Genomic DNA, 27,854 nt, shown 5'->3' with positions numbered 1-27,854 from the left:
GTTGTGTCTGTTTTTTGTTTGTTTGTTTTGTTTTGATAATCTTTTGTAATTTTGTAATTATCACAAATTCAAGTAGCAAGTTTTGCCTCTCTGTGACTTACCAAACATTGATTATTTGTGCTCCCAAAATATTGTCAGATGGTCTGGAGTCCACATCATAAAAACTACAGAGGATATCGTGATTTTATACCAAGTTGATACACAATTTTAACTTAGAAAATGTTTCTGGAGCTTTGATTTTGAATGGTTCTGAGCTCCAGTGAAAACAAGCAGGAGGAGATTTGTCAGTGGAAGATCAAACTCAGAGTAATTAAAGTAGTGTGGGATTATCCTGATTGAATCTCACTCATCAACATTTGTGTCACGAACGCTTCTCACTCAGTGCATTTAGAAATTGTTGCTTTTCAAAACTGATACACTTCTGATATTTAAGTGATATATTTTAATATTCTAACTCATTAAACACACAGATATTTAGTTCTGCAGTTTTCTTTTGATGAAAAAACAAAAAACACCTTCACATTTACCAGACAGTTTTTCACAGATTATTTTACATGGTAGCGGTCTTCAAAAAGCAGCTTTGACCTATGGTGCTTTATGACATCACTAACAGCTGTGACATAACCGCGCTCATTGCATGCTGGGACCTCAAACTCATCATAACCATCAGGACAGAGCACAGAGACAAGAGTCATTGTAATCTGTAATCCAGAAAGCTCCACCCCCGACCACCATACAGAAACTCAAACAAAGCGAATCTGGAAAACGCAGATTAAGATTCGATCTGGGTGTGTCTCCTACATGTAACTGTGGCAACAGGGGGGATGTTGTGCCGAATATCTGACATAAACTTGCTCAGCTTTAAAAAGAAGAAGAAGAAGAAAAAAGTTTGGTTCACTTTCTCCAGAAATCCTCAGAAGAACTCAAGGAACCAGAAGATGAGTTCTGCATTTGTTTTCACTTTTTCCTATTGACTACCATGTCACTCTTTATCTACACAAATGGTTTCAATATTTAATTATAGCCTTGAAACAAGCTGCTCCTTTCATAGACAAGAAAGTATTTATAGGAACTTAAGGATTTGAACCAGAACAGAGAGGAACATGTGTTACACTGACGATGCATCATCAGTGTAACAATGAAACATAGTTGTCTCTGAATGGATTTAAGTTTATTGGAGTTAAATAATAAATAAAAAAATAAGAAAATCTCGATGGCTCCATCAGTGTTTAGTTTTTGCTTGTTTGTTTTCTTTTATGCATAATACTTAATGCCCTCTGATCAAACTTAAAATTTAAGGTTTAACAAGAAACGGGCTGATTATTAAAAAAATAAACACTTTGTGATTTTTTTTTTCAGGAACAAAACATGAACATATTTTAATCAGGAACATGTCCGATTGACTGTTTAAACCTCTCAATGAATACAAATTAAAACACTGGTCTGATTTGGAAATCTTATTTATTATTATTATTATTATTATTATTATTATTATTATTATTATTATTATTATTATTATTATTTTAAACATCACTCCTCCTAACCTAAACTCTCTCCTTTCTCTTTGTGAGGTTGCTGGCCCTTTAAGACAGGGAGAGGACAGGATGAGCCCATACCTCACACCCCCCAACCCTTCGCCCACCCTCCTCCTCCTCAAACACATTGTTCTGCGGCTGCCGGCGAGGAACCGGTTCCCTCCCGCTGCTGCTGGTCAACCGGCGGAGCCGCTGACACACCGACACACCGACACACCGTTTGACTGACTGACTGACTGACTGACAGGTAAAGCGACGGGCTAACAGAAACGCGCCCGCCCTACCGCGGCGTCTCACCGGCGGCGCATCTCTTTGTGCGGGTCCAACAGTTCACAGGGGTGGAGACAAAAGGCAAGAGGGCAGTCTGGCGAACCGACACGCGGACACGGAGACGCTATGAGCGAAGGCACGCGCCATGGGAGCGGAGGGCGCGCGCTCAGGTGAATGATCGCCTCGCACGCGAGCAGAACAAAGACAGCCCGGCTGTCATGTCTCCGCCGTCCGTGAGTCCCGTCTCCATCCTCGCGGATGCTGCGCTGCTGTTGTCATGGTAACCATCCCACAGTCTGAGGTCACGATGAAGACGTGGTGGGGGGGGGGTGGGGGGGTGGGGGGGGGGGCGGAGGAACGTGTTTATTTATTTATTTATTTATTTGGCTGCTTATTCTGTCCGTCTGCGTTTCCTGTTTGCTATTTACCTGTAAGCAAACGCGTGACATCACCAAGCTGTCAGTCAATCACGCGGGATCAAATTCCGCAGGTAGGCAGATAGTCACGTGGCGTTTCTTCTTACGTCAGTCGGCTCGCTTTGTCGTTGAAATATTGAGCTTTTTCAAGAAAAAAAGAAGAGACGTTTGGTTTACAATTAATGCCAGTTGTCCAACCTCACTTATTTACATGCATTATTTATTAATATCAAAACTTTTTGCATCGATTTTTTTTTTAAATTACAACCTTATTCTGGTTAATGTTGGAGATTTTATATAAAACTTTAGTTTTATTTACCACCTTTCTATCAAAATATAAGCGATAAGAATAAGTTTTATTTATTTATTTATTTATTTTCATGCTGCCACTCATGCTTTGCTTTAAGTCATTTTAGGAAATAAAAAAACAAAAAACAGCTCAGTTTTTATTTGCGTTGTAGATGACATCTTGCTTGTTGGTTTTAAATATCAAATGGTAAACAAGGTTTCTGTGCGAGAACCTGTTTAAATCAGCTGGTCAACAGGAAGAGCGTGTAGGAAGGAAGCAGGCTTCCTCTCACATAGACACACACACACGCACACACACAGCTGCTTTTGTTTCGCCGTGTGTGTGTGTGTGTGTGTTTTGTGTGTGTGTGTGTGTGTCTTGAGCGCGTATTAGCCTCTAAGTGTGGGTGTGCGTGTGTGTCCTACTTCCTTCACAAAGAGTTGAGACAATACGGCATGCTGATATGTTTTGAGAGGGGTGCATGTCGAGGACAAGTGCAGAATAAAAGAGACATTTTTGAATAATACAAACATGAGGAATAAACAATACAAACAAAAAGTCAAAATAAATCGACTGTTTCAGAAAGCAGAACCTAAAGCTGACACAAATCATTTATACTTTACTGTAATAGTGGTTAATATTTTAATTTTTCTTTCCTTTACGGATTGAAATGTCCATTTTTTTTAAATGGTCCTTGAAACCTCCACCGTTTGTCCTCTTTGATTCTACAGATTATGTGAAAAATCTTTGACAGTCGCATTTAAAATGCTCCAAACTCAGAGCAAATAGCAAAGGGAAGTTGAGTAACAGACTCGTGTGTCGAGCGGTTTCTCACAAATGGTTTACTAATGATCCTCTTCATCGGCTGTGGGAAAATGACCCGCAGTGTTTAAAGTCCTGTACGCATGATTCAATTGGAGCAGTCAAATTTACCCAAATCAATGAAACTCTGTCAAAGAGCAAACTGAACTTCAGGCAGGTGAAAAAGAGTCGTTTTCTTGAAGTCACTGTCAGGATTTGACTTTTCTGTGTGTTTATTTTGAGTTTCTGTGTTGTCCCGTCCATCCCGTGATTGTCCCCAGTTGTGTCTCGTTCCCTGATTATCTCCTGTTTATTTAATGTCACCTGTGTTTCTGTGTCTCAGTGCTCCATTTTGTCTTGCTGTCCATTTGTGTCTCCACTTGCTAGTGTTGAACCTTAGCTTTTGTGCTGCCTGTTTGTATTTGGACTATTTCTACCTTAATCACCATTTTCTTCACCTCAACCTGGGTCTGTCCTTTCATGACAGTCATACAGATTCAGTAAGAAACTTCTTGTTTTTTCTCTTTTGTTTTTTGTTTTTAAATAAAAAGAAATCTCTCAAACCATTGAGAGGTTGCAGGTCTTATAGAACTATGCTGTTTTTTTTGTTTTTTTTAACATGTTAACTTTCTGTCAGCAAACTGGGTTTCTGTTGTTGATTTATGGTTTATTGTGAAATATGCACTTTTTGTTTTTTACCATACTTCTCTGGATGGAGAATCCTGCCTGGGTGGAAGGATTACTCATTTTCCTGAGTGGAAACAGAGCCTTACAAACACATTTTTGTTCTTCCTTTTACACACTGTGTCATGTTGGAAACACAAGCTTCAGCACATTTCACTGAGCTTCTGCGTCACAGAGAGCATAATGCAGTTTCAAATTGGAAAGAAAACATTGCAGGGATTTTTCTTTTTTGATTTTGACAAACGAAAATGTCGGAACAACATTTTGCCATTTGTGAATGAGCGTCTATCTAAATCTGTTTAATGTTGCACCGTGAAGCTGAAGTAAAACCACATGTCTGTCTGTCTGTCTGTCCAGGTAGCCCAGTGCTGAGGTGTGGCAGCTGGTGATTGGTGGTTATCATGGTGCCCAGGCCGTCGTCCGGGGAGTTATGGGGGCTCCATCTGATGCCCCCGCGGATACTGGTGGACTGCTGCCTCCCCAATGGTGATATTTTGTTTACCTTTATGTTTTTAATCATTTTTCCAGTGTGCGACATATCTCTGTGCCTCAAACATGAAAATGAACTTGAATCATCAAATGACATATTTGTATCTGATCTGTAGTATTGTTTCTTCAGCGTCTGTTTCCTGCATGCGTCACTGTGGTGTTACTGCACTATTTGCAGTGTTCCTCTTTTTTGTTGTTGTTTTTTATGCATTTTTGCTTTTATTCTTTTGGTTTTGCTTCGTTTAATCTACAGGGATGATGGTGAGCCTGGAGTGTCTCAGAGAAACTCCTCTCATCAACATAAAGCAGCAGCTCTTCATCGAGGCCAGGAAGTATCCTCTCTACCACCTGCTGCAGGCACGCCATCTTCTCTCCCTGCACACCCTCCACTCGACCCGCGACAGACTAACACTCTCGCTTCTGCTCTCTAATTGGTTAGGAGGAGTCATGCTACATCTTTGTGGGCGTGACCCAGGAGGCTGAGCGGGAGGAGTTTTACGATGAGACGCGGCGGTTGTGTGACCTGCGACTGTTTCACCCCATCCTGAAGGTCATCGAGCCACTGGGGAACCGAGAAGAGAAGATCCTAAACCGAGAGATCGGTAGGACTGGCCCAACCTTTTTCTGTGACGTCACAGCCTCGTCCTCCAAACTGACACTTCGCGTCCCGTTCAGGCTTCGCCATTGGGATGCCGGTGTGTGAATTTGAGATGATGAAGGACCCAGAGATTCAGGACTTCCGCCGCTCCATACTGAGCGTGTGCAGAGAGGCCATGGAGGAGAGAGAGGGGGGTGGGGCTCACACCCAGGCGCTCTATGTTTACCCCCCCAACGTGGAGTCCAGTCCTCACCTGCCGCAACATATCTACAGCAAGCTGGACAAAGGTGCTGAACCTCTTCTGCTGGGTTTTGGATCCAATTGGAACTTTGACCTGGGTTCTCACTTCCCTCTGGACTGATTTCTGCACCCATGTTTGTTTTCTGCCAAACTCTCTGCTACTATTTCTCTGATCTGAACTGAGTGACGTGTTTGTCATTTTGCAGGACGGCTCATTGTGACCATCTGGGTGATTATGTCTCCATCAAACTCCAAGCAGAAATACACCTTAAAGGTACACCTGTTAATTATTTATTCATCTCTTGTGTGAAAGTTTATTTATTTATTTATTTTTCTAGAAAATTGTCGTTTATGGCGAGCTGAATTTTTTAAAATCTTTTCTCTGTTCGGTGAACGCACCATAAGTGAGCACTAAAATTTTACACCAACAGTTTGGAGTTCAACTGTTTCTAAGCGAAGAAGAGTCAAATTTCAGTTTTTTTTTTTTTTTTTTTAATGGAAAATGTATCGGATGTCTCGACACATCTGTGAAATAAATGCTTAATGTCTCAGAGGAAGGTGGGTAATTTGATTCTATCTCACTTCCTTCTAGACGCCTCCTTGGTGGGGAAGTGGTGCAGCAGGGAAGTGATGTGGTCTGAACAATTGTCGATTCAAATTTTGGGCTAATCAGTGCAGGAAATGTTCACAATAATAAACATTTTGGAGGATTTGGACGCTCTGATATGATAGTCAAAGAAAACAATTTTATGACGTTGCAGCCGATGCAGTGTTTGATATGGAAGATTAATTGGAATGAATGTGTGATGAAATGCACATTATTTTTCTTTTTTTCTAAACTGCCTTCAGATGACATTTGTTGTGCACTGTATGAATTAACTGATTTATGCTGACTTCCAAAGTTGAGCAGGAAAAAAAATCCTTAAAGGTGTCAGGAAGGCTAAAGGCAGTTTTTTAATTCATTTACATTATCATTTATGATTCTTTATGCAGAGGATTTATTAAAACCAGCTTTGAGGCACTGAAAAATCACATCACATAATCGTTGAGTACATTTGGTAATAATGGAGGGTGTAGGAGAGAAATTCTGTAATTATGGAACCAAAAAAAGAATAAGAATATACTTTAAATATATTTTCAGAGTTCTCCAATAAACAAGTGTTATTCATTTTTCTCTGGAAGACTTAAATGAAGGCAAAGTTGAGTCTGTCAGCACACCTCGAGAGCTACTTCCTTTCATATTTAAATACAAAAGTATCAAAAATAGATGCATGATTTCAAGCTTAAAACATTCACTTTCTTATTTGAGGCTTGCAACATTGGTGCAAGCTTAACCTAATCTGATAAAGTTGTATGTATATCAAAACAAACCTTAATGTTTGTTGCTCTGTAACATCCGAGCATCTCGGCTTTATCACAGATTGTTTTAGTGCATCTTTAACCAAAAGTTTAGAAAGAAGAGAGTCTTTCTCCGGACCGTTTTAGGACCTTTCACATTCCGCTTGTGTCCAGGTTAGCCACGACAGTTTACCCGAGCAGCTAATCGCCGAGTCCATCAGGAAGAAGAGCCGATCGATGCACCTGTCCCCTCAGCAGCTCCGCCTCTGCGTGCAGGAGTACCAGGGCCAGTACATCCTTAAGGTACACCGGGCTGTCCCGCCCGTCTCTTGTCAGCTGTCTGTCAATCTACCTGCCCACTTCTCTGTTCATTCACCTGAAACCAGCACACCTATCTGACTCTCCATCCACCTGTCAGTCAGAGTCCAGGAGAACCAGGACCAGTCTAGAGGTCAAGGTACACCTGGTTGTCGGACCTGCCCATTTATTGACCTCTAGACATTTCTGTCTCACATCTCCAACTGTCTCACCTGTTTTGCGACTTGTCCCTTTGTCGACTGACTCCGTGTGACCGACGGGTGTCTCTGTGTGTCCCTCAGGTGTGCGGCTGTGACGAGTACCTGTTGGAGAATTTTCCCCTCAGTCAGTATAAGGTAATCGGTTTAACATTTTCAGACCGTTTTTCTCTGGTTGTCCCGATTTTTACCCGTCCTCTCTCGATGTCTGCAGTACATCCGCTCTTGCATCATCGTTGGACGTCTCCCTCACCTAATGCTCGTGTCCAAAGACAGCCTCTACTCTCAGCTTCCAGCCTCGGGTTTTGTCACTCCCTCCTACAGGTAGAAGTGCTTTGTAAGAGATAACGGGAGCAGACAGAGGTGTACTGCAGGTGTGAGGTTGACGAGGTGTGCGTGTTTCAGTCGGAGGACGCCCCAGCCGTCTCCCTGTCCAGGAGGAGGTGATGGATCTCCTCCTCGCTCCCTCTGGGCCTTTAACACTCTGCTCAGGGTGCGACTGCTCTGCGCCACCTACGTCAACGTCAACATCCGGGACATTGACAAGGTGCCCGTCCTCTGACAAGTGTCTATTAATCCATCATCTTTACCCATCTTCTGTCTTTTTCTATCCTTCTACGCTCAGTCTATTTTTAGAAATCAAAATCAACATTTTGAACAAAGTTTGAATCAACACCATTCCCTTGTTCTCTGTCAGTCATCCTCCTTTCTGTCTCTGTCAAAATGTGGGGCGTTAGTAAGATTTGTTTCATTTGTTTTTCTGTAACACTATTCTGTGTTTGTTTGTCCTCAGCATCTGTTCAACATTTTCTCCTCTCACCATTTTATGTGTAAACCCACTGCCAGAGAATCAGAGATCAATGCCACTCTATGCCTGATTTGTCTGCAGATCTGCAGTGAGCAGATGACGCTAAATACAAGCTAGCACAAATTCATAAAACTCTGTTCCAAAGACAGCAGGTGATCAAAGAGAGAGAAAAATGTCGTCTCTGCCACTTTCAGCTTCTAACAGGATCAAGGCACTCCTCAAAACTGGAAGAAAAAAGACTTTTTTATGTTTTGAATAATATTTATACATCTATAAGGGATATGGATGGTCTTAATGTACAGCAAAGGAAAAGCACTGTTGAAAGATAGTGAAACAAATCACAGTAATAAAGTAAAACCAACTGGTCTTTGTTTTCAGTTTTGGGATGTCTGACTGGGTCTGCCCGATGCTGGAAGTAAAATCAAGTTCATTCTCGGTAGTTAGAGCAAAGCATACAGGAAATTATTTTTCTTCTGTTAGTTGTCCTCAGTGCATAAAACACTTATCTGTGCTCAATCAAAAAGTTTGAGATATTAATTAAAATTTTCTTATTTTCAGAGAAATTAGTTGCATAAATGTCAGACATAAATGTCTGAATGAATAAAGGTTTTGCAAAACAAGTGCACATTGGCATTTTCTCTAGTTTGTTTCTAAATGCTTGAATAGTCAATGATTAAAAAATAAAGTATTCTGGAACAGGGAGACACAATTTGCTCATCGTTGCAGTTAAAGTAACAAATCTTCCTTCTGTTTGTGGTTTCAAACAAAATGGATTCGCAGACTCTGGGTTGCACTCATTCAGGATCATCTTTGCCATTTAGACCATTAACACACAGATGTCCTGTAAACCTTTGTGAATCACCTTGAACCTTTCCTTTCTATGTCCACACTCTAAAAAAAACAACAAAAAAACAAATCCTGTCCTCAGTTTTAAATCTGTCCTCCGCTGTGTGTCCTTCCTCTGTCTCCTCAGGTTGTCTTTGTGTCTTTCCTCTCATGTTCTCGTCACATGTGATCACTCACAGTCAAGGTACTTTGAACATGTGAAGCTCAGTGTTGTGATTCTGCGCCTTCTTGTCTCCTAGCAGTAGTTGTGAGTCTGTCACAATGAGCAGCGTCTCTTTAGAGATTAAACTTCTACATGGACACCTGCCATTATTGCACTGAACATAGGGGTGCATATATAACCCCACTATGTTTAAAGAGTTCTTGAAACTGGTGTTTTTCTGAAATTTGGAGGTTGTTCTCACCTGACCTGTGAGTTTGTCTGTGGTTAGATCTATGTGAGGACGGGTATCTATCATGGAGGGGAGCCGCTGTGTGAAAACGTAAACACCCAGAGGGTTCCCTGCTCCAACCCCAGGTAACTCACCCCATCATGCTCCACCAAATGTGAAAAACGCCATCTGTCAGTCTCTGCTACTAGCCATCTGACGCTGCATACCTGTGTCCAGGTGGAACGAGTGGCTGACCTACGACATTTACTTGGCGGATCTTCCTCGCTCGGCAAGACTTTGTCTGTCCATCTGCTCTGTGAAGGGAAGGAAAGGAGCCAAGGAGGTAGGAAAGGATAGAGGTGTGCTCCTGGTGAGAGGATAGTTATCTAGACATTCATCTGACTGACCTTCCTCTCTCCGTCTCCTCTTGCAGGAGCATTGCCCTCTGGCCTGGGGGAACGTCAGCCTGTTTGACTACATGGACATCCTCGTCTCTGGAAAGGTGGCTCTGAGTCTCTGGCCCGTCCCTCACGGCCTTGAAGACCTGCTGAACCCCATCGGAGTGGCTGGCTCAAACCCCAACAAGGTGACTGCGTTGGTCGGCTTTCAGGCCATTGAGCTGACCGTCTGATCAGTTAATAATCGGTGATTAAACAGTGACTGATGGCTGACCTGGTCAACGGTTCGGGCGCTGTGATCCACAGGAGACCCCCTGTGTGGAGCTGGAGTTCTCACGATTCAGTCAGACAGTCGTGTTTCCTGACGAGCAGCAGATTGAAGAACATGCTAACTGGACCATCAGCAGAGAGCTGGGCTACAACTACTGCCATGGACTGGTAACTCACAGACCGAGCTGTGTGGACAGAACTTAGAGAACCTGTTTAAAGTTGCATCTGTGTTTTTCTAGATCATGCTGCCAAAAGTCTGCCGTCTAAGTTTTTTTTTTTTTCCTTCATGCAAGCCTGATTTTAAATCTTTTTTCATGCTCTCATCTCTGTCTTAGAGTAGCCGCCTGGCCTGCGACAGCAGCGTTTCAGCCACTGATGCAGAGCAGCTTCGCTCTCTTTGCTCCAGAGATCCTCTATATGAGCTTTCAGAGCAGGAGAAAGACTTCCTCTGGAGACACAGGTGGGAGTTTCATGTCTAGATACAGGTAAATGGCTGAGATAACAGAAATGCACTTTAGGGACTGTCACCATCATCACCATTTGTGTCCCTTCTTTATTGCTCCGTTCTGATTATAAAAGCTTATTGTTGAGAAATTCATGAACGCCGGTAGGAAAGATTTGTGATCTTTAAGGCAACATATGTTGCAATATATACAATTCTGCTTTGATGCTGAAATGGTTCAACTGAGTTTTGCCAAGAAGACCATTAATAACATCTCGTGCCATTACCAAGCTTTGCTGCTGGGCTTTAACAGTCTGGATGTGACTTTTCATTGTTGGTCCAGTGTTAAGCAATTTTTCATTTCTTTTAAAACTAAATGAAAAAAAAATCTGCAACTAATGCAAGAATAATTTTACATAAAATAAAAGTGAAACAAAGTATCAGAAATGTATCTGTTTTTTTCTTTTGTCATTGCAGCTTTTTTTCTCATTTGCTGCTACATGTACGTGTGATATACCTGTTGCTGCTTCTGGCTCTGATTACTTTGTCTGTCTCTACCTGCCCATGTCTGTCTGTCTGTCTGTCTCTCTGCAGACATTATTGTTTAAACATCCCAGAGTCTCTGCCTAAGCTGCTTCTGTCAGTCAAATGGAACTCCAGAGACGAAGTGTCGCAGGTATAAACTCATTGTCACAATCCGGGAGGTTCCTCCACATTCGGACTGCGATGCATTCAATTTTTTAACAGAGCGAGCGCAATTTGAGAGAGGAATCGGGAGTCAGGCTGCAGCTGCTCAGCCAAACGCAGCTCTGACTCGAGGCACATGGCCAGGTTCCCCTCAGTCACAGCAGCCAAGGGAAATGAAGCCATCAATGCCCTTCCTGTGACTGAATAATTCAGTGGTTTGAGAAAAGAACAGACATAAATAACAAGTTTTATACTCAGTGTGAAACCAAGTATGGTTTCACACCAAGTACTTGGTGAGTCAGATTTCTGTTTTGAAATCTGACTCGGATTTCTGTTTTGAGATCAGTCAGCGTAAATTATTTCTCTATTCATTGAAACAGGTAGAGTAGCCAGAAATTGAAAGGTGCAGTAAAAGTAATCCTAAAAGTAACATTTTTACTACTGGTGCACTTGTTATGCAAGTAAATGGAGCTAGTTAATACCTTCACATCTTCTTAGCAGTACTTGGGGATTTCACTTGGGTGTAAAGGGGCAATATTATGTTAAATCAATCTTTTGTGCTTTACATCATGCTATAATATTATTCCTTCATCAAAAACATACCTGGATTGTTACCTTGATTCTCTCATGCACGTTTAAGAAATCCTTTAATCTCCTTTGGCAACCACTCAGCTGTGTGAAATGTCTGGGTGGACAGAGCACCGCCTTCAGAGCTGCAGTGTCAGACGTTTCAAGCTTCCGCCTCACAGATCAGACCTCCCTAACTCCGCTCCTTCAGACTAGCCAACAGAAATTAGCAAACACCTGGCAGAACTGTGCATCAACTGAGCTCATTATACCATCTGGTAAAGTTGTTGTGATGACTTCCTGAAAGCAGAGTTTCAGAAAGAGCAGGACTTAAAGAGACAGAGACCCACAGAGAACTTTTTTTGACTTTTAAATTTTTGACTTTTACAAAAAAAGAAAAAACAATTTCAATAACAATATGTTATTTGATTGTGCTATCAAATGGTACTATGATGTTGACACTGCCCCTTGAAATGAAGTTTAAGGCTTTAAAGTATGTGCCAAAATGATTTGCATCCTTTTTAAATTGCATCATTTGTCATGTTACAACTACAACTTGGTATTTAATTGCAGACAGAACATTTAGTTGTGTGGTCAAAAAAACCTCTGGCCAAGTTTGGAAGAGAGCTGTGACTGAATGAGACCAAAATTGAAACTTTTGGCCTGAATGTGTGGCAGAAATTACTCATCTGCTCAACATGAACAAGTTTCCAAGATGAAACATGGTGGCAGTGATAAGTTTCTTCAGCAGAGACAGAGAAACTGGTCAATGTTGATGGGGAAAATGAAAGATCATAAATATTCATGTGCCCTTCTTAAACTGTTAACAGGAAAAAAGTCTTGATTGCACATCCCCTAAACCATTTGTGTTGTCTAAAGTCCAACATATCTTCTCTTCTTCCTCAGATGTACTGTTTACTGAAGGAATGGCCACTGATGGAGCCAGAGTCCGCTCTGGAGCTGCTGGACTGTAACTTTCCCGATCCGATAGTCAGAGAGTTTGCGCTGCGCTGTCTGGTGCAGGGCTTGACGGATGACAAGTTGTCTCAGTATCTGCTGCAGCTCGTGCAGGTGAGCTGAAACTCTCACTTCGGCCGCGTTCTTCATTCAAAATGCGAACCTGATTCATGTGTCTTCAGGTGTTAAAATATGAGATGTACTTGGACAATCCTCTGGCTCGATTCCTCATCAAGAAAGCTCTGACCAATCAGAGGATAGGACACTTCTTCTTCTGGCATCTGAAGTCAGTGTAAATCTCCTCCTTGTTATCCTGAGCTGAACTGTAATAAATAGATGAGCTAGCGGCCTTTGCGTTCAGTTTGACAAGCATTTGATTTGACGAGAAGTCTTTTCACAGGTCAGAAATGCACAATAAGACCGTTTCCAGAAGGTTTGGCCTTCTGCTAGAGGCTTTCTGCAGAGCCTGCGGCATGTACCTGAAACACTTGAACAGACAGGTGAGCATTCAGACACAAGATGGCTCTCAAACATCTTGACTGGCCGTGTTTGTATTCGTGTGAACTGGCTTTCATTTACTAGGGCAATATCTGATTACCAGAGTTGGGTTCGGTGGTATTTTGGGAATTAAAAGGGGCACATACAGAAAGTCTCTAAAGTTGCAGTCAGATGAAAGTTACTGATCTTTGGATGGTTCAGCAAAATAGCAGATCATGGTAGAATTTCAGGAGATACTTTTGTCTAAAGTCTCAAAAGAAACCCCTTCTTTAAACAACCTCCTGTTCATAAATAATGAATCAAGGCTCCCATGTCCCACACACGTTAGTTTCCATAAATTAAGCTGCAATCTTTGAAACACAGGAAGCATGAGCTCAGTGGAGACCATTGTGTGTTTAAAGGCAAAAATGTATGAGCTTGAAATGTTCAAGATTTTTTTTCTGTCCAGAAGTTGTAACGATAAAAATGTGTGTAGTTCTGTTCACTGGGGACGGGAAGGGTCCAGTAAATTTATAGGGATGATAATTTCCTCCCTCACGTCTTTGAAATCAATGATGGATTTCAGTGTAAAGGATGCAATAAACTTAAAACATGGGCAGAGATGGTTTTAAAGTTCCTTGTCCTCTTGTCTTGCACTGGGTCTGGTTAAATGTACTTCACTGATGCAGGGTTTATGAACAGAGTTTGGAGATTTAGAAAGAAATGTTTGCAGGTGGAGGCCATGGATAAACTGGTGAATCTGACGGACACACTGAAGCAGGAGAAGAAGGACGAGACTCAGAAGGTATGAAAACAAAAACCAGGATGTTGTTTTGTTTAAATCCTGTGCCAGGTTGTTGACGTTTCACTGTGCTTTCATTGCTGGGAAGACTCAGATGAAGTTCTTGGTTGAACACATGTCACGTCCAGACTACATGGAGTCTCTGCAAGGATTTGTCTCTCCACTAAACCCAGTTCACCAGCTGGGAAATCTCAGGTAACAAACTAATCAAGCTGACTAAGCCACAAAACGCAAAGCTAACCCCAAACTCTCCCATTGTTGTCAAGCTAACCAATAACAAAATGTAAAACAAATTGTTACACTTGCAGGCTGGAGGAGTGCAGGATCATGTCCTCGGCGAAACGCCCCCTATGGCTAAACTGGGAGAATCCCGACATAATGTCCGAGCTACTTTTCACCAACAATGAAATCATCTTCAAGAACGGAGATGGTGACTACCTCATTGCTACTCAGCATCGGTTCCACTGCAACCTGAGCTGAAAGTGGAGCTGTTGGGACGTTTCTGGTAACGTAACCTGTTCTGTTTGCATCGCAGATCTGCGTCAAGACATGCTGACGCTGCAGATTATTAAGATCATGGAGAACATCTGGCAGAACCAAGGCCTGGACCTGCGGTGAGAGCTGGTGATGTCATCAGAGGAAGTGACATCGGTGACGCGTGACGAAGCTGGAGTGTTTGTGTGTTGCAGAATGCTGCCGTATGGCTGCCTGTCCATCGGTGACCGTGTGGGTCTCATTGAGGTGGTGAAGAACAGCTATACTATCATGCAGATTCAGTGCAAAGGAGGCCTGAAGGGGGCGCTGCAGTTCAACTCCAACACTCTTCACCACTGGATCAAAGACAAGAACCACGGAGAGGCGTCAGTACCCCATCTGATTGTAGAACTGGCCTTTGAACTGCGGTTGTCTGTAGACCTGCTCCATCTGACTGTTCTGGATGAACTGTTTTAGTTCTCCATATGTGTATCAAGCCTTTTGACTAACTTGTCTTACCTGTCTCAAAGGTATGATCGGGCCATCGACTTGTTCACCAGATCCTGTGCAGGTTATTGCGTTGCCACATTCATCCTTGGAATTGGAGACCGACACAACTCCAACATCATGGTGAAGGAAAATGGACAGGTGAACCTCTTAACCCTCCTCTTCACTTCGTGTTCCCTTCGTTCCCCACACTGACTGTCATTCCTCTCCCTTCAGCTGTTCCACATCGACTTCGGTCACTTCCTAGATCACAAGAAGAAGAAATTTGGCTACAAAAGGGAGCGTGTGCCTTTCGTCTTGACTCAGGACTTTCTCATCGTCATCAGTAAAGGCATTCAGGAGTCGACAAAGACGAAGGAGTTTGAGAGGTCTCGTCTGGTCCTAATCTGTCTGCAGCTGCTGCTCCTGTCTGGCCCGTCTCACCTGTGTTTACCTGTCTGTGATGCAGGTTCCAGGAGATGTGCTACAAAGCTTACCTGGCCATCCGGCAGCACGCCAGCCTCTTCATCAACCTCTTCTCCCTCATGCTGGGCTGCGGCATGCCGGAACTGCAGAGCTTTGATGACATCGCCTATCTGAGGAAGACCCTTGCATTAGGTAAAACTGGAGAATAGATTTGTGAAAAGAGAAGACGGGGAACAATGACGAAATAAACGGAGGTTGAAAGTGAGCATATCAGTAGAGGAAAGTAGAAACGATGAAGGTTGATCAGAAGTGTTGGAGAAAATGTAAATGTTGCATTTGGAAACATTTTGAATGGTTCAGTTCAGGACAACTCAGCTACTGACCAAAGTAACCTTGGACCGAGAACCAGGCCGCCTTAAATTTCCTGAGATTGACAGATCAGGGTCACACTATTGGAGCCGATTCAGGTGGTGGGTTGATGATGAATTTGTGGAAAGTAGATTTTTAGACCACTCAGGACGACGTCCCACTCTACTTAATCTAGAGTTTTGTTGATGTTGGTCCTAGAAGAAATGTCTTCCACGACTCGGACTGATGAAGGGATCCTAAGGTGAGGTTGGGTTAAGTTTTGGGTAACTTTGATAAGGACCTTATTGAAAAGTCTTCTGAAAATCTAGTTTGAACAACATTGAAGTTCATCGCATAGACCACAGAACTGAAGGTGTGTTGTGCACACAACTCCCTGGTCTTGAAAGTTGTCATATTTTTTTTCTTAGAGAAATGCTTAGGGCATAACTAGCTTTAAGGTCGCAATGTTTTGATGGCTCTTTCTGGCCTTTCAGGATAGAGATGATCATTTTTAATACAAATGAAAGTAGTTGGCTTTACCTTTTACTCAACCACCTTGTATTTGTTGAGATGTCTGCCAAATCCAGTTGTGTAAGCTTCCTTATTGGTCAGATTTTCTGTTCTAATATAAATGGAGAAGTCAACAGATAAGTGTAAAAACAACTTTGACTGAAAAACAAAAGGTTCTTCTAGTGCACAAATCCAAAACGCAGAAAACTAGAAGAAACTAGACCACACACACCACTGTAAAACTGTAGATTCTGCCGTCTCACCATGTTTTCTTTCCCCCAGAAAAGAGCCAGCAGGAGGCGCTGGAGTACTTCACAAAACAGATGAACGATGCTCATCACGGAGGATGGAGCACCAAGATGGACTGGATCTTCCACACCATCAGACACATGCCCAACGAACACTGACACACAGAAAACACTACACACCCTGGCACAACACACCAGACACATCAGCACAAAGCATCAAGTTCTTCAGACACGTACACATCAGTGATATAAAACATTCGAATCCAAATATGCAACCCATCAGACACAGGTAGCAAGCACACACACACACACACACACACACACACACACACAGATTTATACAAACGCAAACATCTAAAGCACACGTGTGCTTGTTTTCTGCACTACTCTGGTGATGATGACAGATTTACTGAATGCAAGTTGTTTGCGTCACCTCACAATGTTGTCGGGAGAGTTGCCAGAGAAACGCTAATCTCTCAGGTGCAGAGGTCAGGGAGGCTTGCGAAGATGCCAAAGGCATGTGGAGGTAGAGAACGTACCAGTGATGATGTCAGCCAGTCTTCAACGTGATGCAACAGCCAGCCAGCCGGCTCTACAATTGCAGCTGCAAACTGAACGAGACTCTTTTAGCGTAGCAAACATTTAAAGAGAATTTTATGAACCACCTGCAGCTTTATTGATACGTGGGAGGTGAACACTGGGGTCACTGTGAAAGCAATAAAAAAAACCTCTGATAACAAATCAGTACTTTGATGATGACAATCAAGGAGTTCTGACAGAGAAGAAGGCGGAGCTGAGTCCTGTGCCGTGAAGCAGCTTCGATTAAAGAAACTTTAACGCGTCTGGCTGAACCAAAGCCAAACATCGCAAAGTGCGGCAGATTACAGGCCATTAGGAAGCTTTTACTTTGTCCAGGCTTTCTGATTGTGAAACGCGATGGAGCTGGAACCAGTGAACCAAACACAATCATAAAATATTTTATTGTTTCATAATTTCCAGATATCAAGCATTTTACTGGTAAACATAACTTAGGTCAAAAATATTTGTAAGAAATAATTTGGCTCTAAAGTGTTTCACTGTCCTGAATAAGTTTTTAGTAAGTGTAAATTTTTTTTTAAATGACAGTAGGACACCATTATGGTACATTTTGTCCCCATGCACATTTGTTCAGAAATACTTTGAGAATTTATTAAAGAACCTTAACTAAAGTTAAATCCTTGAAAAGCTGTCTGGCTCTAGCAAAATCATCCCTTTAAGATGTGTTGATCTCTAATCTAGTAACCCAATCCGGCATTTCCATAATTGGTCACAATGGCGATAAACCCAGATGAGAAGAACCGGCTTCCTGATACCAAAAACACCACTTTGCAAAGTCACTAATCTTGCTTCATGGTGCAGGCTTCAGATCGGCTGTCGATGGAGTAAAAGTGGAGTTTGTAAACATTTCATAGATCGTATTTATGTTTATCTGCCGCTTTAACAAGTATTATCCATCATTTCTTGTTGACATCTATTCAATCTCTTGGCATGTGGATTTACTTGATTTATACGATGTAAGCTGACGTGTTAACATTTTTTTTACGTACACTTATACCTTATGATAAAAACAACTACATTTGGAATCATGTGGCACTTTCATTGTACAATTCCAGCTAAAATTGTGAACATTTAAAGTTCCTCTCATAAAAGTTTACTTCTCACCTCTCAGATTTGGTGACGCACACTGCCCAGCCAAATAATTTGCTCACGTTGTAATTGTGGTTCGTGGAGCACCACATATAATGTGGGCATAAAGTTAGAAACTTATCCCCAGATGTTGAATTGTGCATTTTCATTTTCTTTTTGTTTTTTTTTTCTGCCCATCAATCAAAGATTGCAGATTTATGCGACCTTTTGATAAAATGTGGTCAGACGTACAAATTTCATTGACACTTTTGGGCCAGTAGTTGTATATTTGATAAAAGTGAAGCCCAGTTTTCTTTTGTTTTACAATAAATTACCGCTCATCTCCGTCAACCATAAAAATCTATAAATCGGCCAAATTTATTTGAAGAAAAAAGCTAAATAATTTCATTTAACAACCAAAATTATTGAGTTTTTTTTTTCAGATTATTGACAATTTTACCTTCATGATGCAGTTTCATTTATTAAATTTTGGTGTACAATATTTTATAAACGTCACATACATCTTGCTTACTTCAGTGTTCAAATGTAATAGGTTATCACATCGCTGTTAGAGTGAAAATGACGAACAGATCCAGCAGGATTTGAATTGCACTCGTTTGCTTTTTTTTTTTTTGTACAGTGCTTTGAGATGACTTTTGTTGTGAATAAGCACTGTCTAAATAAAGTTCATTGAAGTGATTCAATGTTGTGCAGTTTTATTTTATTTTTTTAAAATCAGTTGAGTATTAAACCATTTGATTGACTTAAGTACTTTAACTTCCTATTTGTATGTACTGCCTGATTGCTCATGATTTCAGTGGTTCAGTATTTGAATCATTTTCAGAAGTTGACTTGATTCTGAAATGACACAAAATGAAATGGACCATTCTTGGGGGGGAAATCTCCAAAAATACCTTTTTCTACATCAAATATATACCAAACAAATATTTAATGCATGTATTTTAGCAAACAATCACATGCATTTAGCAGCTGATAAAGGACTACTGGCTGCTTTTAAACTGGGAGGAACTAATTTAAATTGGTTGATTTTCTAGAAGTTAAACTGTGAACTGTTATTAAATAAAATCCATTGCACTTTGCTGTAAAATAAAGTTATAAATAAAGTCTGAGATCAAACTCTCAATCAGATGACTGACTAGTGATGAGTCCGGCATTGTGTCTGCGCATGCATCAAGCGTCTAGACAAAGCCCAGTGTCGGTGCGCGTATTGCATTAAGCAAGTCATGTAATCAATAAAGAAACTTTAATAAATGACACTGCCGCCAAACTGTGTTTATAAGGAAGCGAATTTGTCAACAGGATGCATTTGCCAAAATAATTTGATCTTTTAAAGTACAGCGTCTACATGGAGCCTCAAGGCAAATGAAAGTTTTTGTAGTTTTGGGCCATTTTGATCTTACATCAGACAATAAGGTGTTGGTTCTCACTTTGTTGCCGTTTCATTCTCATTTTTTTTTTCAGTTTCTGCTTGATCTATCTGAATCCAAATTCAGCTGAAATTGACTCTTAGTTCACGTTCATATTATGTTCTATGTTGCATATGTTTGACAGAACTGTCTTATTTAAATAAATCCACCTCCTCAATGCTGAGGCATTACAGGCATCAGAATGAATCCCAGATGCACCAAGGATAAACTCACATATACAGCCATTCTACAAATTACTGTTGCTTTTTTTAAATAAATGATTTCATATAAATGTATTGTTTACTACAGCAGAAGTTGTCAAAAAAAGTGTAACAGACTAAATTTCAAAATCTTGGAAAAACATTTTTTTTTAATGAAAACAATTCAATAAAATACAATGTCTTAAATCTTATTGTATTAGACTAGATCATCAAATCAGCCTGTCAACTATGTTGCCTGTAGGGGTTTTTAATGTCCAGCAGGTGTCAGTATTGAGTCACACAGTATCAATACAATTTTGCTTTGGGTCGAAACGCTTCATGACGCCTCATTTCCCCATCACTACTGACAACATAAAACCCTTCAGAAAAATCCAACAAATCACTTACTTCACGTGTTCAAACTTAATTATATGGATGTTGACAGAGCTTACTTCACAATCCGTTTGATTTAAGACTCGTGCATTAGAAAAACAATAAAGTTATCACATTTTAAACGCAAAGCTGACTATACGATTAGATAACTGCTACACTACCAGTGTAATACAGTAGCAAATGAAAACGCTGCACAGACCACAGCAGCATAAAAAGACAAACTATGAAAATATGAAAACACCAACTTTATCAAAATTTGAAAAAGAAACAGAGCTTATAGTGACAACTAATGCATTTGAAAACATTGTGAAACAAAAACTCAACAAAAAATGTACATGTTTCGCATTTTCTGTCTTTGCTACCTTTTGCAACAGAATACAAGAAAAACTACGTCAAATTGTACATCAGCAAATACAAATAAATCTTAATGAATTTAAGAAAAAGCATTTTAGCTCTTGCAGTAATCTCATAAAGCAGCTTCCCTAACGGATTCCTAACAGGAACATGTGGGAAAAGTGGGATTTTGAAGGATGTGATGAGTTTTAACTCGTCATAACTTTTAGAAGAGGACGTCAGATCATGCGTCTTACGTGGCAGTGTTGGTATTTTGATCTGACTTCAGAATAAAACCACTGAATCTGCTGCTGCAGGACTCCTCTGGTCTGGAAATGAAAAGAAGATCTGTGTCAAACGTTTAGCTACAGAATGAAAAGAATCTGAAATCTTTCCACGGATTCATCACTGTACAATTTTTCAAGATAAAAACTCTTGACCTTGACGAATAAAGATGAATGCACACATATTCTTAACCTTTCATTTTTCTCTTGGATTTATTCTATTCATCGATCTCAACTAAGCAAGCGGCCAGTATGAGATTCTCATGAACTCTATGACCAAATCTTTGGTAACTGCGACCAACTCAACTAAACTCGTCACATACTGAAATCTGAATCTCAGCCAGCTCAAACCCAATTTTTCACTTTCATATTAAATGGTGCCCGGACCCATGTGTTGACAGTAAACCTTAAATCACTGTTATGATTTTGTCTTTCCGGCATCACAAAATCAAATATTACCTTTCCGTTTATCCTCATTCTACTGCTGCAACTTCACCTCGGAGTAAACGGCGCCCTCCTCTGCTTCGCGAGGCCTCCCTGTTAGATTGGGCACAACGACAACAAGGTTGAAACCACTTAGCTGTTTTCTCCCGTTGCACATTAAACGTGCCTGGAACTCACTCGTCCTGTCAATGTCTTTCAGCTCAATGCGAGAGTACGTGACCTCTGTGGACTCATCCGCAGCTGAAATATTTGATGATATTAGACGAGTCACGGCAGATCAGACTTTAACTTTTGTATCTGCCGTGCTTCAAAGATATACTTCACCATTTCCTGTCGCTTCAGAGGTCTTGACCGACGCATAGGGATTGGCGTTATCTGCAGCAAAACAGGGAAAATGTTTTGTGTCATTTTATGTAGATAATAATACTTGAAGAACACATTCCTGTGACACGTTTCAGAGGAGAATTGGTAGAACAAGTGGAATTTAGTGGCTAAATGTCATTCAGCAACTTTTGCTAAAGCTTTTGCAGCCATCGCCAAGTCTAAATATGGTTAAAATGTTGATGGGAGGGATGAAACTGTACACAAGTTAGATAAATGGCTTTACTTTAGCAATAACTGGTAGAGACACGCATGCTGTTTCCGAGGGAAAACAAATAGAAGAAGAGTTGTGGAAACAATAGTTTTAAATGTTAATATTACTACACATTCAAAGAAAAGTAGCTCGATGTTTTAATCGCTTGTTACAGTAAATGTTTGAGTTTGTAAGGAAAAAAGCACGCCTCTGTTTTTTGAGCAGTGTAATATGTCCTGTTCCTAAAGCAAAGGAGCAGCAGCAAATCTGAGTTAGGACCATCTGCTCATGCTTCAAAGCACATTTTCTTAAAATATGGACTTTATTCCTGGAAACCAACAAATTAGGATGAATGTCAGCAATTTTTGTTTTTACCATTTTAAAAACGATCAGCTACCCAGCCATCGTGACGCCGGCTGCAAACTTCAAACTCTTAGCTTCTCTCCTACTTACTGGAGGACATTTCTCCAAATTTCAATCAGCTGGATACGTGTCAAACTACACATGTGGTGTTGATTGTGGATCAGTGAGAAGATCCACAATCAATTTAAGACCAATTTTCATAGCGCATCATCAAAAGTGAAGTGAAACTGCAGCATTAAAAACACAAAATCAATGACATTCGTGCAAATTGTGATTGTATGGAAATTTGAATGTTACATACTGGTGAATTTTAAAAAACTCGGATGAAGGAGACGCTTAAAAACCATCATTAGTTATGTTAATGTGATTAGAAGCAGGGAATCTCAAAGACTAAACCCAAACATTGAAGCTCTGACCATGAGGAGGAGGCCTGTGCTCATGATCTGCAGCATCGCTGGTGTTTGAGGTTTGACCTCTGCCCTCTGACTGCTTCGATCTGAAACATCATACATGCAGTTAAATTGATGACGGTTTGAAAATTGTAGTTTAAAGGAAATAAAACCATGCTGCACTGACCTGATGCACCATAAACCTGTGAAAATATATATTTTATATCACATTAATCCATTTTTAATATTATTATTCATAAGCAACAATGCATATTAAGTAACAGAGTTTTTTTAAGTTCATTATCTGAATAATTTAGGGATTTAACGGTCGGCTAATTTGCATCTGCAGTCATTTCTCTCACCTCATCTCTCTTTTTTAAAAACAATTGATCAATAATATATTTCTGATAAGGAAAAGGCGTCACCTTTGAACCGTCTGCAGCAGCACAACAACAGCAGCAGAATAATGAGAACAAATCCAACAACTGGTCCAACGATCAACAGCACAGGAAATGAAGAGCTGACAGGATGGGGTGCAGTTACTGGAAATGAGAAACATTAAAAAGGAATAATTGTTAATAAATGTGACTTTAGGCTTGAGCATGGAAAGAAAGTCTGCATTACATCCTCAAAAAGATCCAAAGTGTTCTGTTCAAACTACTAAATGGTTTCAAAGAATACCCATTTAGTTTTCTTTCAGGTTTTAAAACCTGAAGTTTTTAAAATCCTCCTCACCTCTAACAGACATCCAGCTCCTTGGTGACTCTTTTCCTGAATGTTGACATTTGTAGAAACCTTCATCTGACTTTGACACTGCAGAGATATTCAGCTCCTCTCTGCTATCATTGTGGAGGAGTTTATTATTGTGATAGAAAAACACTTTGGAGAGACGATTTTGATTTGTATCTCTACAGCTCAAAGTAACAGGATTTCCCTCAGTCACAGGATGAACAGGGCTCACCAGAAGAGGAGCGTCATAATCACCTGTAAAACATATAACATCACATTTCAGAAGTGATATTTAGAAATGGAGGTGACAGAGAAACTTCAGTTAAAAAATAATCAAGTACAAAGCAGTTTTTTTTTTCTTTTGCCAAGATTTAACACTCAATTTCAAGTCAAATTAAAGAAATATGAATATGAAATGTGAATTGTATCACTTTCTGCACATATAAAGTAGAGAAAAGCTGTAAATATACAAGACTTAACTGTCATTATTATGGATTCCTAACTAAAAGTAAACAAATTAATGTCAATAATTAACAGGATCTCCCTCTATCAAAGGATGAACAGGGCTCACCAGGATTGTATTATTCCAAAAACAGTCTGTAAAACAGTCAGATTAAATTAAATTTCAGGCACGAATGTGTTTCAAAGATTCAGCTGTCATTAAAGAAAATATTTCACATTTACATAAATCATTATTTAAATTTTTGACAAATTATCTGCAGTGGATATTTTAAAAATTAACTCATAAATAATCACTTACAAATAATCTTGTGCATTTAAGGAAAACTGAATTTGACTGTCATGAAATAAAACATAGAACCTCCAGTTTTACAAATAATCCATAAATTGGAAGTAAATGTTTACATGCAATCATCAACATCATCATTAGATGTTATGATTCTTATTTTTCTAAAAGTTAAATTGTATTTTTGTCGTGATGAAAAATGAGTTAATTCATAAACAGAGTTTTACAGTCATGAGGAACCTACAGTAACATTCTGCACTATATATGAATGAAATGTTTGCAATAAATAAGAATCTGAAAGAAAAGTTTTATAACCTACCAGGTGCAGTGATGTTCACTGCATTGCTGAACTCTCCTGATCCAGACTCACACCAGAAAACTCCACTATCCAACAGGTAGCTGTTGATACATGTAGATCCATTCATTTTCCCCCAGATGGAGCAATCTGATAGTGACTTTCTTTCTGTAAACCTCCTCACTCTCCACTCAGCAGAGTTTCCCTCACAGCTCAGAGACACAGAGTCAGATCTGAAGTGTTGAACTCTGTCAGGATTCACTGAGAGAGAAGCTGCTGGACCAGGATCTAAAATTTAATATAGAAAGACATTTAATCTAGAATAAAGCTGAAAACAGATTCTCCAAATCATTTATGGCTTTATTTACTGTCTTTAGTCTAATATTAATCTTATGGTAAAAAGTTAATCATGTAAAATCTCTTCAACAAAAACTTGTCTCAAAAGACACAAACTGCAGTTTATGAGTGATTTTGGAGGTGGCCTGTTTTTGTCAAAAGCACCAAAACTTTTACTTTTCACTTTTTCATTTTATGTTTTTATTGCTGCTTTGGATTTAAAATTCAACAATGTATGAAAATCAAGATAAAAACTTTGACATTTCTTCTTTACTTTGATGATAAATCAATGTAATTAAATTACTGCTAAAGTAGGAACAATGTAAACAGATCATTAGTTGCTCATTGAAAGGAGACACATCGAAACAAACTGACCTGCTGAAAAGACAAAACTTGGATCTCTGTAGTTTGGTTTTCCACGTCCTGCTTCACACACATAACCTGCTGTATTATTGAGTCCATGAACAATGTAGAAATTCTCATCAGTCCCATCAGAGCTGCCAGGCAGCAGCTCATAGCTGTAGAATCTCCTTGTTGGATCAGGAACAGCTTTATACCAGAAGAACCTGGTTCCTGAAGGTGAAGGTTCAACCTGACAGCTCAGAGTCACTGAGGCTCCAGGACTCAGCCATGATGGAGACACAGAGAGTTCATCTGTTGAAGAGTTTCTATGTCAATAAAAGGCTTCAGTTTAAAGAAAAATATCTCGACAAGCTGTCAGAAACTCAGTGTCGTGAGAGAACTCAGATTATTTTCAGACAGTTAGTAAAAAGCACTTTTTGCCTCTAACTCTTCTGCACTTTATGAAGGAATTCATGCAGTTCTAACTTTGAAATATTTTATTTTCTCAAACCGTCAGAAATGACTCAATGAGAAAATTTGTTTTTATTTATAGTAGCTGTTTTTGTACATCTGTCAAAAATATATCTTTAACTAAAGGTTTGTACCTTTAAAACTAAGACAGCTCTGGGTAAACAAACATTTATGCTCAACTTGTAACATGTATTTTAATTAAAATATTAGTCGTTTTGTATCGATAAGGAAGAACTGGTTGATAATCCAAAAAATCTGACCAACCAGTTTATCAGGACTGTCTAAAGAACAAACATGATGATGATGAAAAAAAACATTTACCTTTTAACGAATTATCACTTATTTGCATCAAACATGTTAAAAAATGTGCAAGAAGTTTTTTATATGAAATATTTCTGACCAACTTACACACAGTTAATACGACAACATCGCTCCAGTCTGTTGATTCATCTCCACTTGTTCCTCTGCAGCTGTATTCTCCACTATCAGACTCTTTAGCTGAAAATATGTTAATGTATTCCTGGGATCTTTGAGGGTCATTTAACCTGGTTGGTCTCCATTCATACGTCCACTTTCTTCCTTCTCCTCCTGGGATCTCACACTGGAGAATAACTTTCTCACCTTTGTATATCAGAGGCCAGTTTGGGTTCAGGGTCACAGTGGCTCGATTGAGAACTGTTCACATAAACAACATAATGTATTAGTTTAAAAGAAACAGTGAATCAGCAAAAAGACGTTGAAATACATGCATGTTTTAACGTGCATGCGTTTGAACCTCTTCAACCCTGAGAGATTCAAACCTCTCAGGATTGAACCTGTACCCACAATGCCACTGCAGACCACAACGTCACAATGAGCAACTCAAACATCGACACATTCAATTCCTGTCCAGCAGATTTTTAGGTTGAGAAGAGATTAAATCCTAATAGGAGTTTGAAAACTCTTAATCTATCCTGCCGTTGCAAATTCATAGACATGTTGAAAACACAAGGATGCTTTAAAATATATATAAATATAAAAATGTGGTTGTGCTATTATTGGCAGAAATGTCACAAACGTTTGCATATATTCTCAGCAAACAGTTTCCTGTGTCCTCATTCAGTCTGCAAACCAACAGAAACCTTATCAAGCATGAGAAGATAAATAAACTTTCAGGCTCATATGGAGCAGTTTTTGCTCTCGTCTTATTGGTTCAGAGTTTTACTTCCAAAACAACCTGGAAATAAAACTTCAGGTTGGTTTGAGGTGAAACAAGCAGCACAAAAACGTAGCAGTAAAAGGTCAGCAGCTGACGCTGGTATACTAGACGATCTTTGGTCCTGTGGGTTCGTTTCGTCTCCAGATCTTTGGAGAACTTTGTCGTCACACTCCAAAAGATTTGTGAGTTTCTTCAAACAGCAGTGGATTTTTAATACAAATATGTTATTCTCTGTCGGAAAACCCAACAATTGTTCTTACCAATAAATGATAAAGCCAAAAGAAAGTAAAATATATTGCGGCTTCTCATTCACTGTAGCAATATTTTAAGGTTTCGCAATGACATCGTGGCTCCTTGCGTCTCAACTTTGAACTTTGTGGGTTATGAAGAGAGTTCAGGTCTTTCCACAGAAATACCTTCGTGTTTCTGCTATTTACACAAGAAGTTTCACAATTCCACCAGCAGTTCGATAGATACCACTATTAATAAAATATTAGGCATGAAAAGTCAAGACCACAGAACTAGGAAATGTGTCTCACCATTGACGTATCCACTGATGACTGAGCTGAACACTGAATAAACCAGACACATTTAGGACAAAGTCAGAACAACGGGTCAATCGGGAAGAAACAAAAATGCAATAACAGAGAAAAACTGGCATTTAAGAACATTTCTGAAAGTGTTTAATACAACAATACAGCTGATACTTGCAGTATCTCTTTATTTAGAGACAAGGAGGCATTTTAAGAAAATCTTAGTTCATCTAATGATGTATTTTTAACGTTAATAAATGTACTCACAGAATAGCGCGTAAAGCCAAGTGTTTCCCATCCTCACATCTCGACCTGCTGAACAACTATAACCAGGAAATCTTCTATCTTGTGAACAAAAAGAGAAGTTCCCAGAATACTTCTTCTTCATAGCTGTCTACGTGTTTCCTTCCCATTACTCAGTTTTAAAAACTGCAGCAGCTTTGACCGCAATGGTTGCTCAATATATTTATGCGTCCTATCGGCTGCAGGGGTTTCTGACTCCTCTGCAGAAGAGCCGCGCTGCACGCAATCTGATAGGTTTGTTGAATAAATTTAGAGGGTCTAAAGCTGTTATTGCTCAATTACACACATTTTAACGAAACTTGTTTTTCGCCTGCAAAAAAAGAAAAAGTTGCACAAGTGTCTTGTGCAAACTACTTCCTTTAGTGTCACCTTCCTAAAATGATGGCCTTAGTTGTTGTTTTGCATTTGTTTTTCAACAAAAGTGAAAAATTTCTTCTGGTAAAAAAAAAAAGACATAGGTCATTACTTGAGGAAGGTGATGATATACAATCACAACTCGAAAAATCTAAATGTCATGGAAAACTTACCTCAGAAAGTA

General features: G+C 39.9%; 2 protein-coding genes across 4 annotated transcripts; one reads left to right on the top strand and one right to left on the bottom strand.

Moving 5' to 3' along the window:
* The first annotated feature begins 1,678 nt into the window (after positions 1-1,678).
* On the top strand, positions 1,679-18,656 carry LOC129352377 (phosphatidylinositol 4,5-bisphosphate 3-kinase catalytic subunit alpha isoform-like). Of its 3 annotated transcripts, none has more exons than XM_055021346.1 (28): positions 1,679-1,975; positions 4,353-4,481; positions 4,738-4,841; positions 4,924-5,086; positions 5,160-5,369; positions 5,529-5,596; positions 6,835-6,963; positions 7,260-7,313; positions 7,390-7,499; positions 7,581-7,722; positions 9,261-9,346; positions 9,438-9,543; positions 9,634-9,786; positions 9,905-10,036; positions 10,204-10,328; positions 10,905-10,986; positions 12,471-12,635; positions 12,704-12,807; positions 12,922-13,021; positions 13,732-13,803; positions 13,889-13,995; positions 14,109-14,230; positions 14,336-14,414; positions 14,490-14,660; positions 14,805-14,922; positions 14,998-15,149; positions 15,230-15,378; positions 16,327-18,656. In XM_055021346.1, exons 2-28 carry the CDS (start codon positions 4,397-4,399, stop codon positions 16,449-16,451), a joined length of 3,213 nt encoding a protein of 1,070 aa, XP_054877321.1. In that variant the 5' UTR covers positions 1,679-1,975; positions 4,353-4,396; the 3' UTR covers positions 16,452-18,656. The 3 variants fall into 3 exon arrangements, with proteins under 3 accessions (XP_054877321.1, XP_054877322.1, XP_054877323.1); XM_055021347.1 differs by having other exon boundaries at positions 1,679-2,085; XM_055021348.1 differs by lacking the exon at positions 1,679-1,975 and adding an exon at positions 3,651-3,811.
* Positions 18,657-19,734: 1,078 nt separating this feature from the next.
* Positions 19,735-27,490, bottom strand: LOC129352385 (B-cell receptor CD22-like). Its single transcript, XM_055021353.1, has 13 exons — positions 27,281-27,490; positions 27,020-27,052; positions 25,691-25,957; positions 24,845-25,123; positions 24,158-24,421; positions 23,100-23,348; positions 22,790-22,906; positions 22,552-22,567; positions 22,392-22,471; positions 21,363-21,413; positions 21,216-21,278; positions 21,054-21,131; positions 19,735-20,639 (listed from the first exon to the last, which is right to left on the bottom strand). The coding sequence occupies exons 1-12, from the start codon at positions 27,399-27,401 to the stop codon at positions 21,073-21,075; spliced, it is 1,599 nt and encodes a 532-aa protein (XP_054877328.1). The 5' UTR covers positions 27,402-27,490; the 3' UTR covers positions 19,735-20,639; positions 21,054-21,072.
* Positions 27,491-27,854: the final 364 nt, after the last annotated feature.

Source organism: Poeciliopsis prolifica, unplaced genomic scaffold (genome assembly GCF_027474105.1).
Source record: "Poeciliopsis prolifica strain line A6 unplaced genomic scaffold, Auburn_PproV2 SCAFFOLD075, whole genome shotgun sequence".
NCBI classification, from domain to species: Eukaryota; Metazoa; Chordata; class Actinopteri; order Cyprinodontiformes; family Poeciliidae; genus Poeciliopsis; species Poeciliopsis prolifica.
This window is presented reverse-complemented; position numbering and strand designations above follow the sequence as displayed.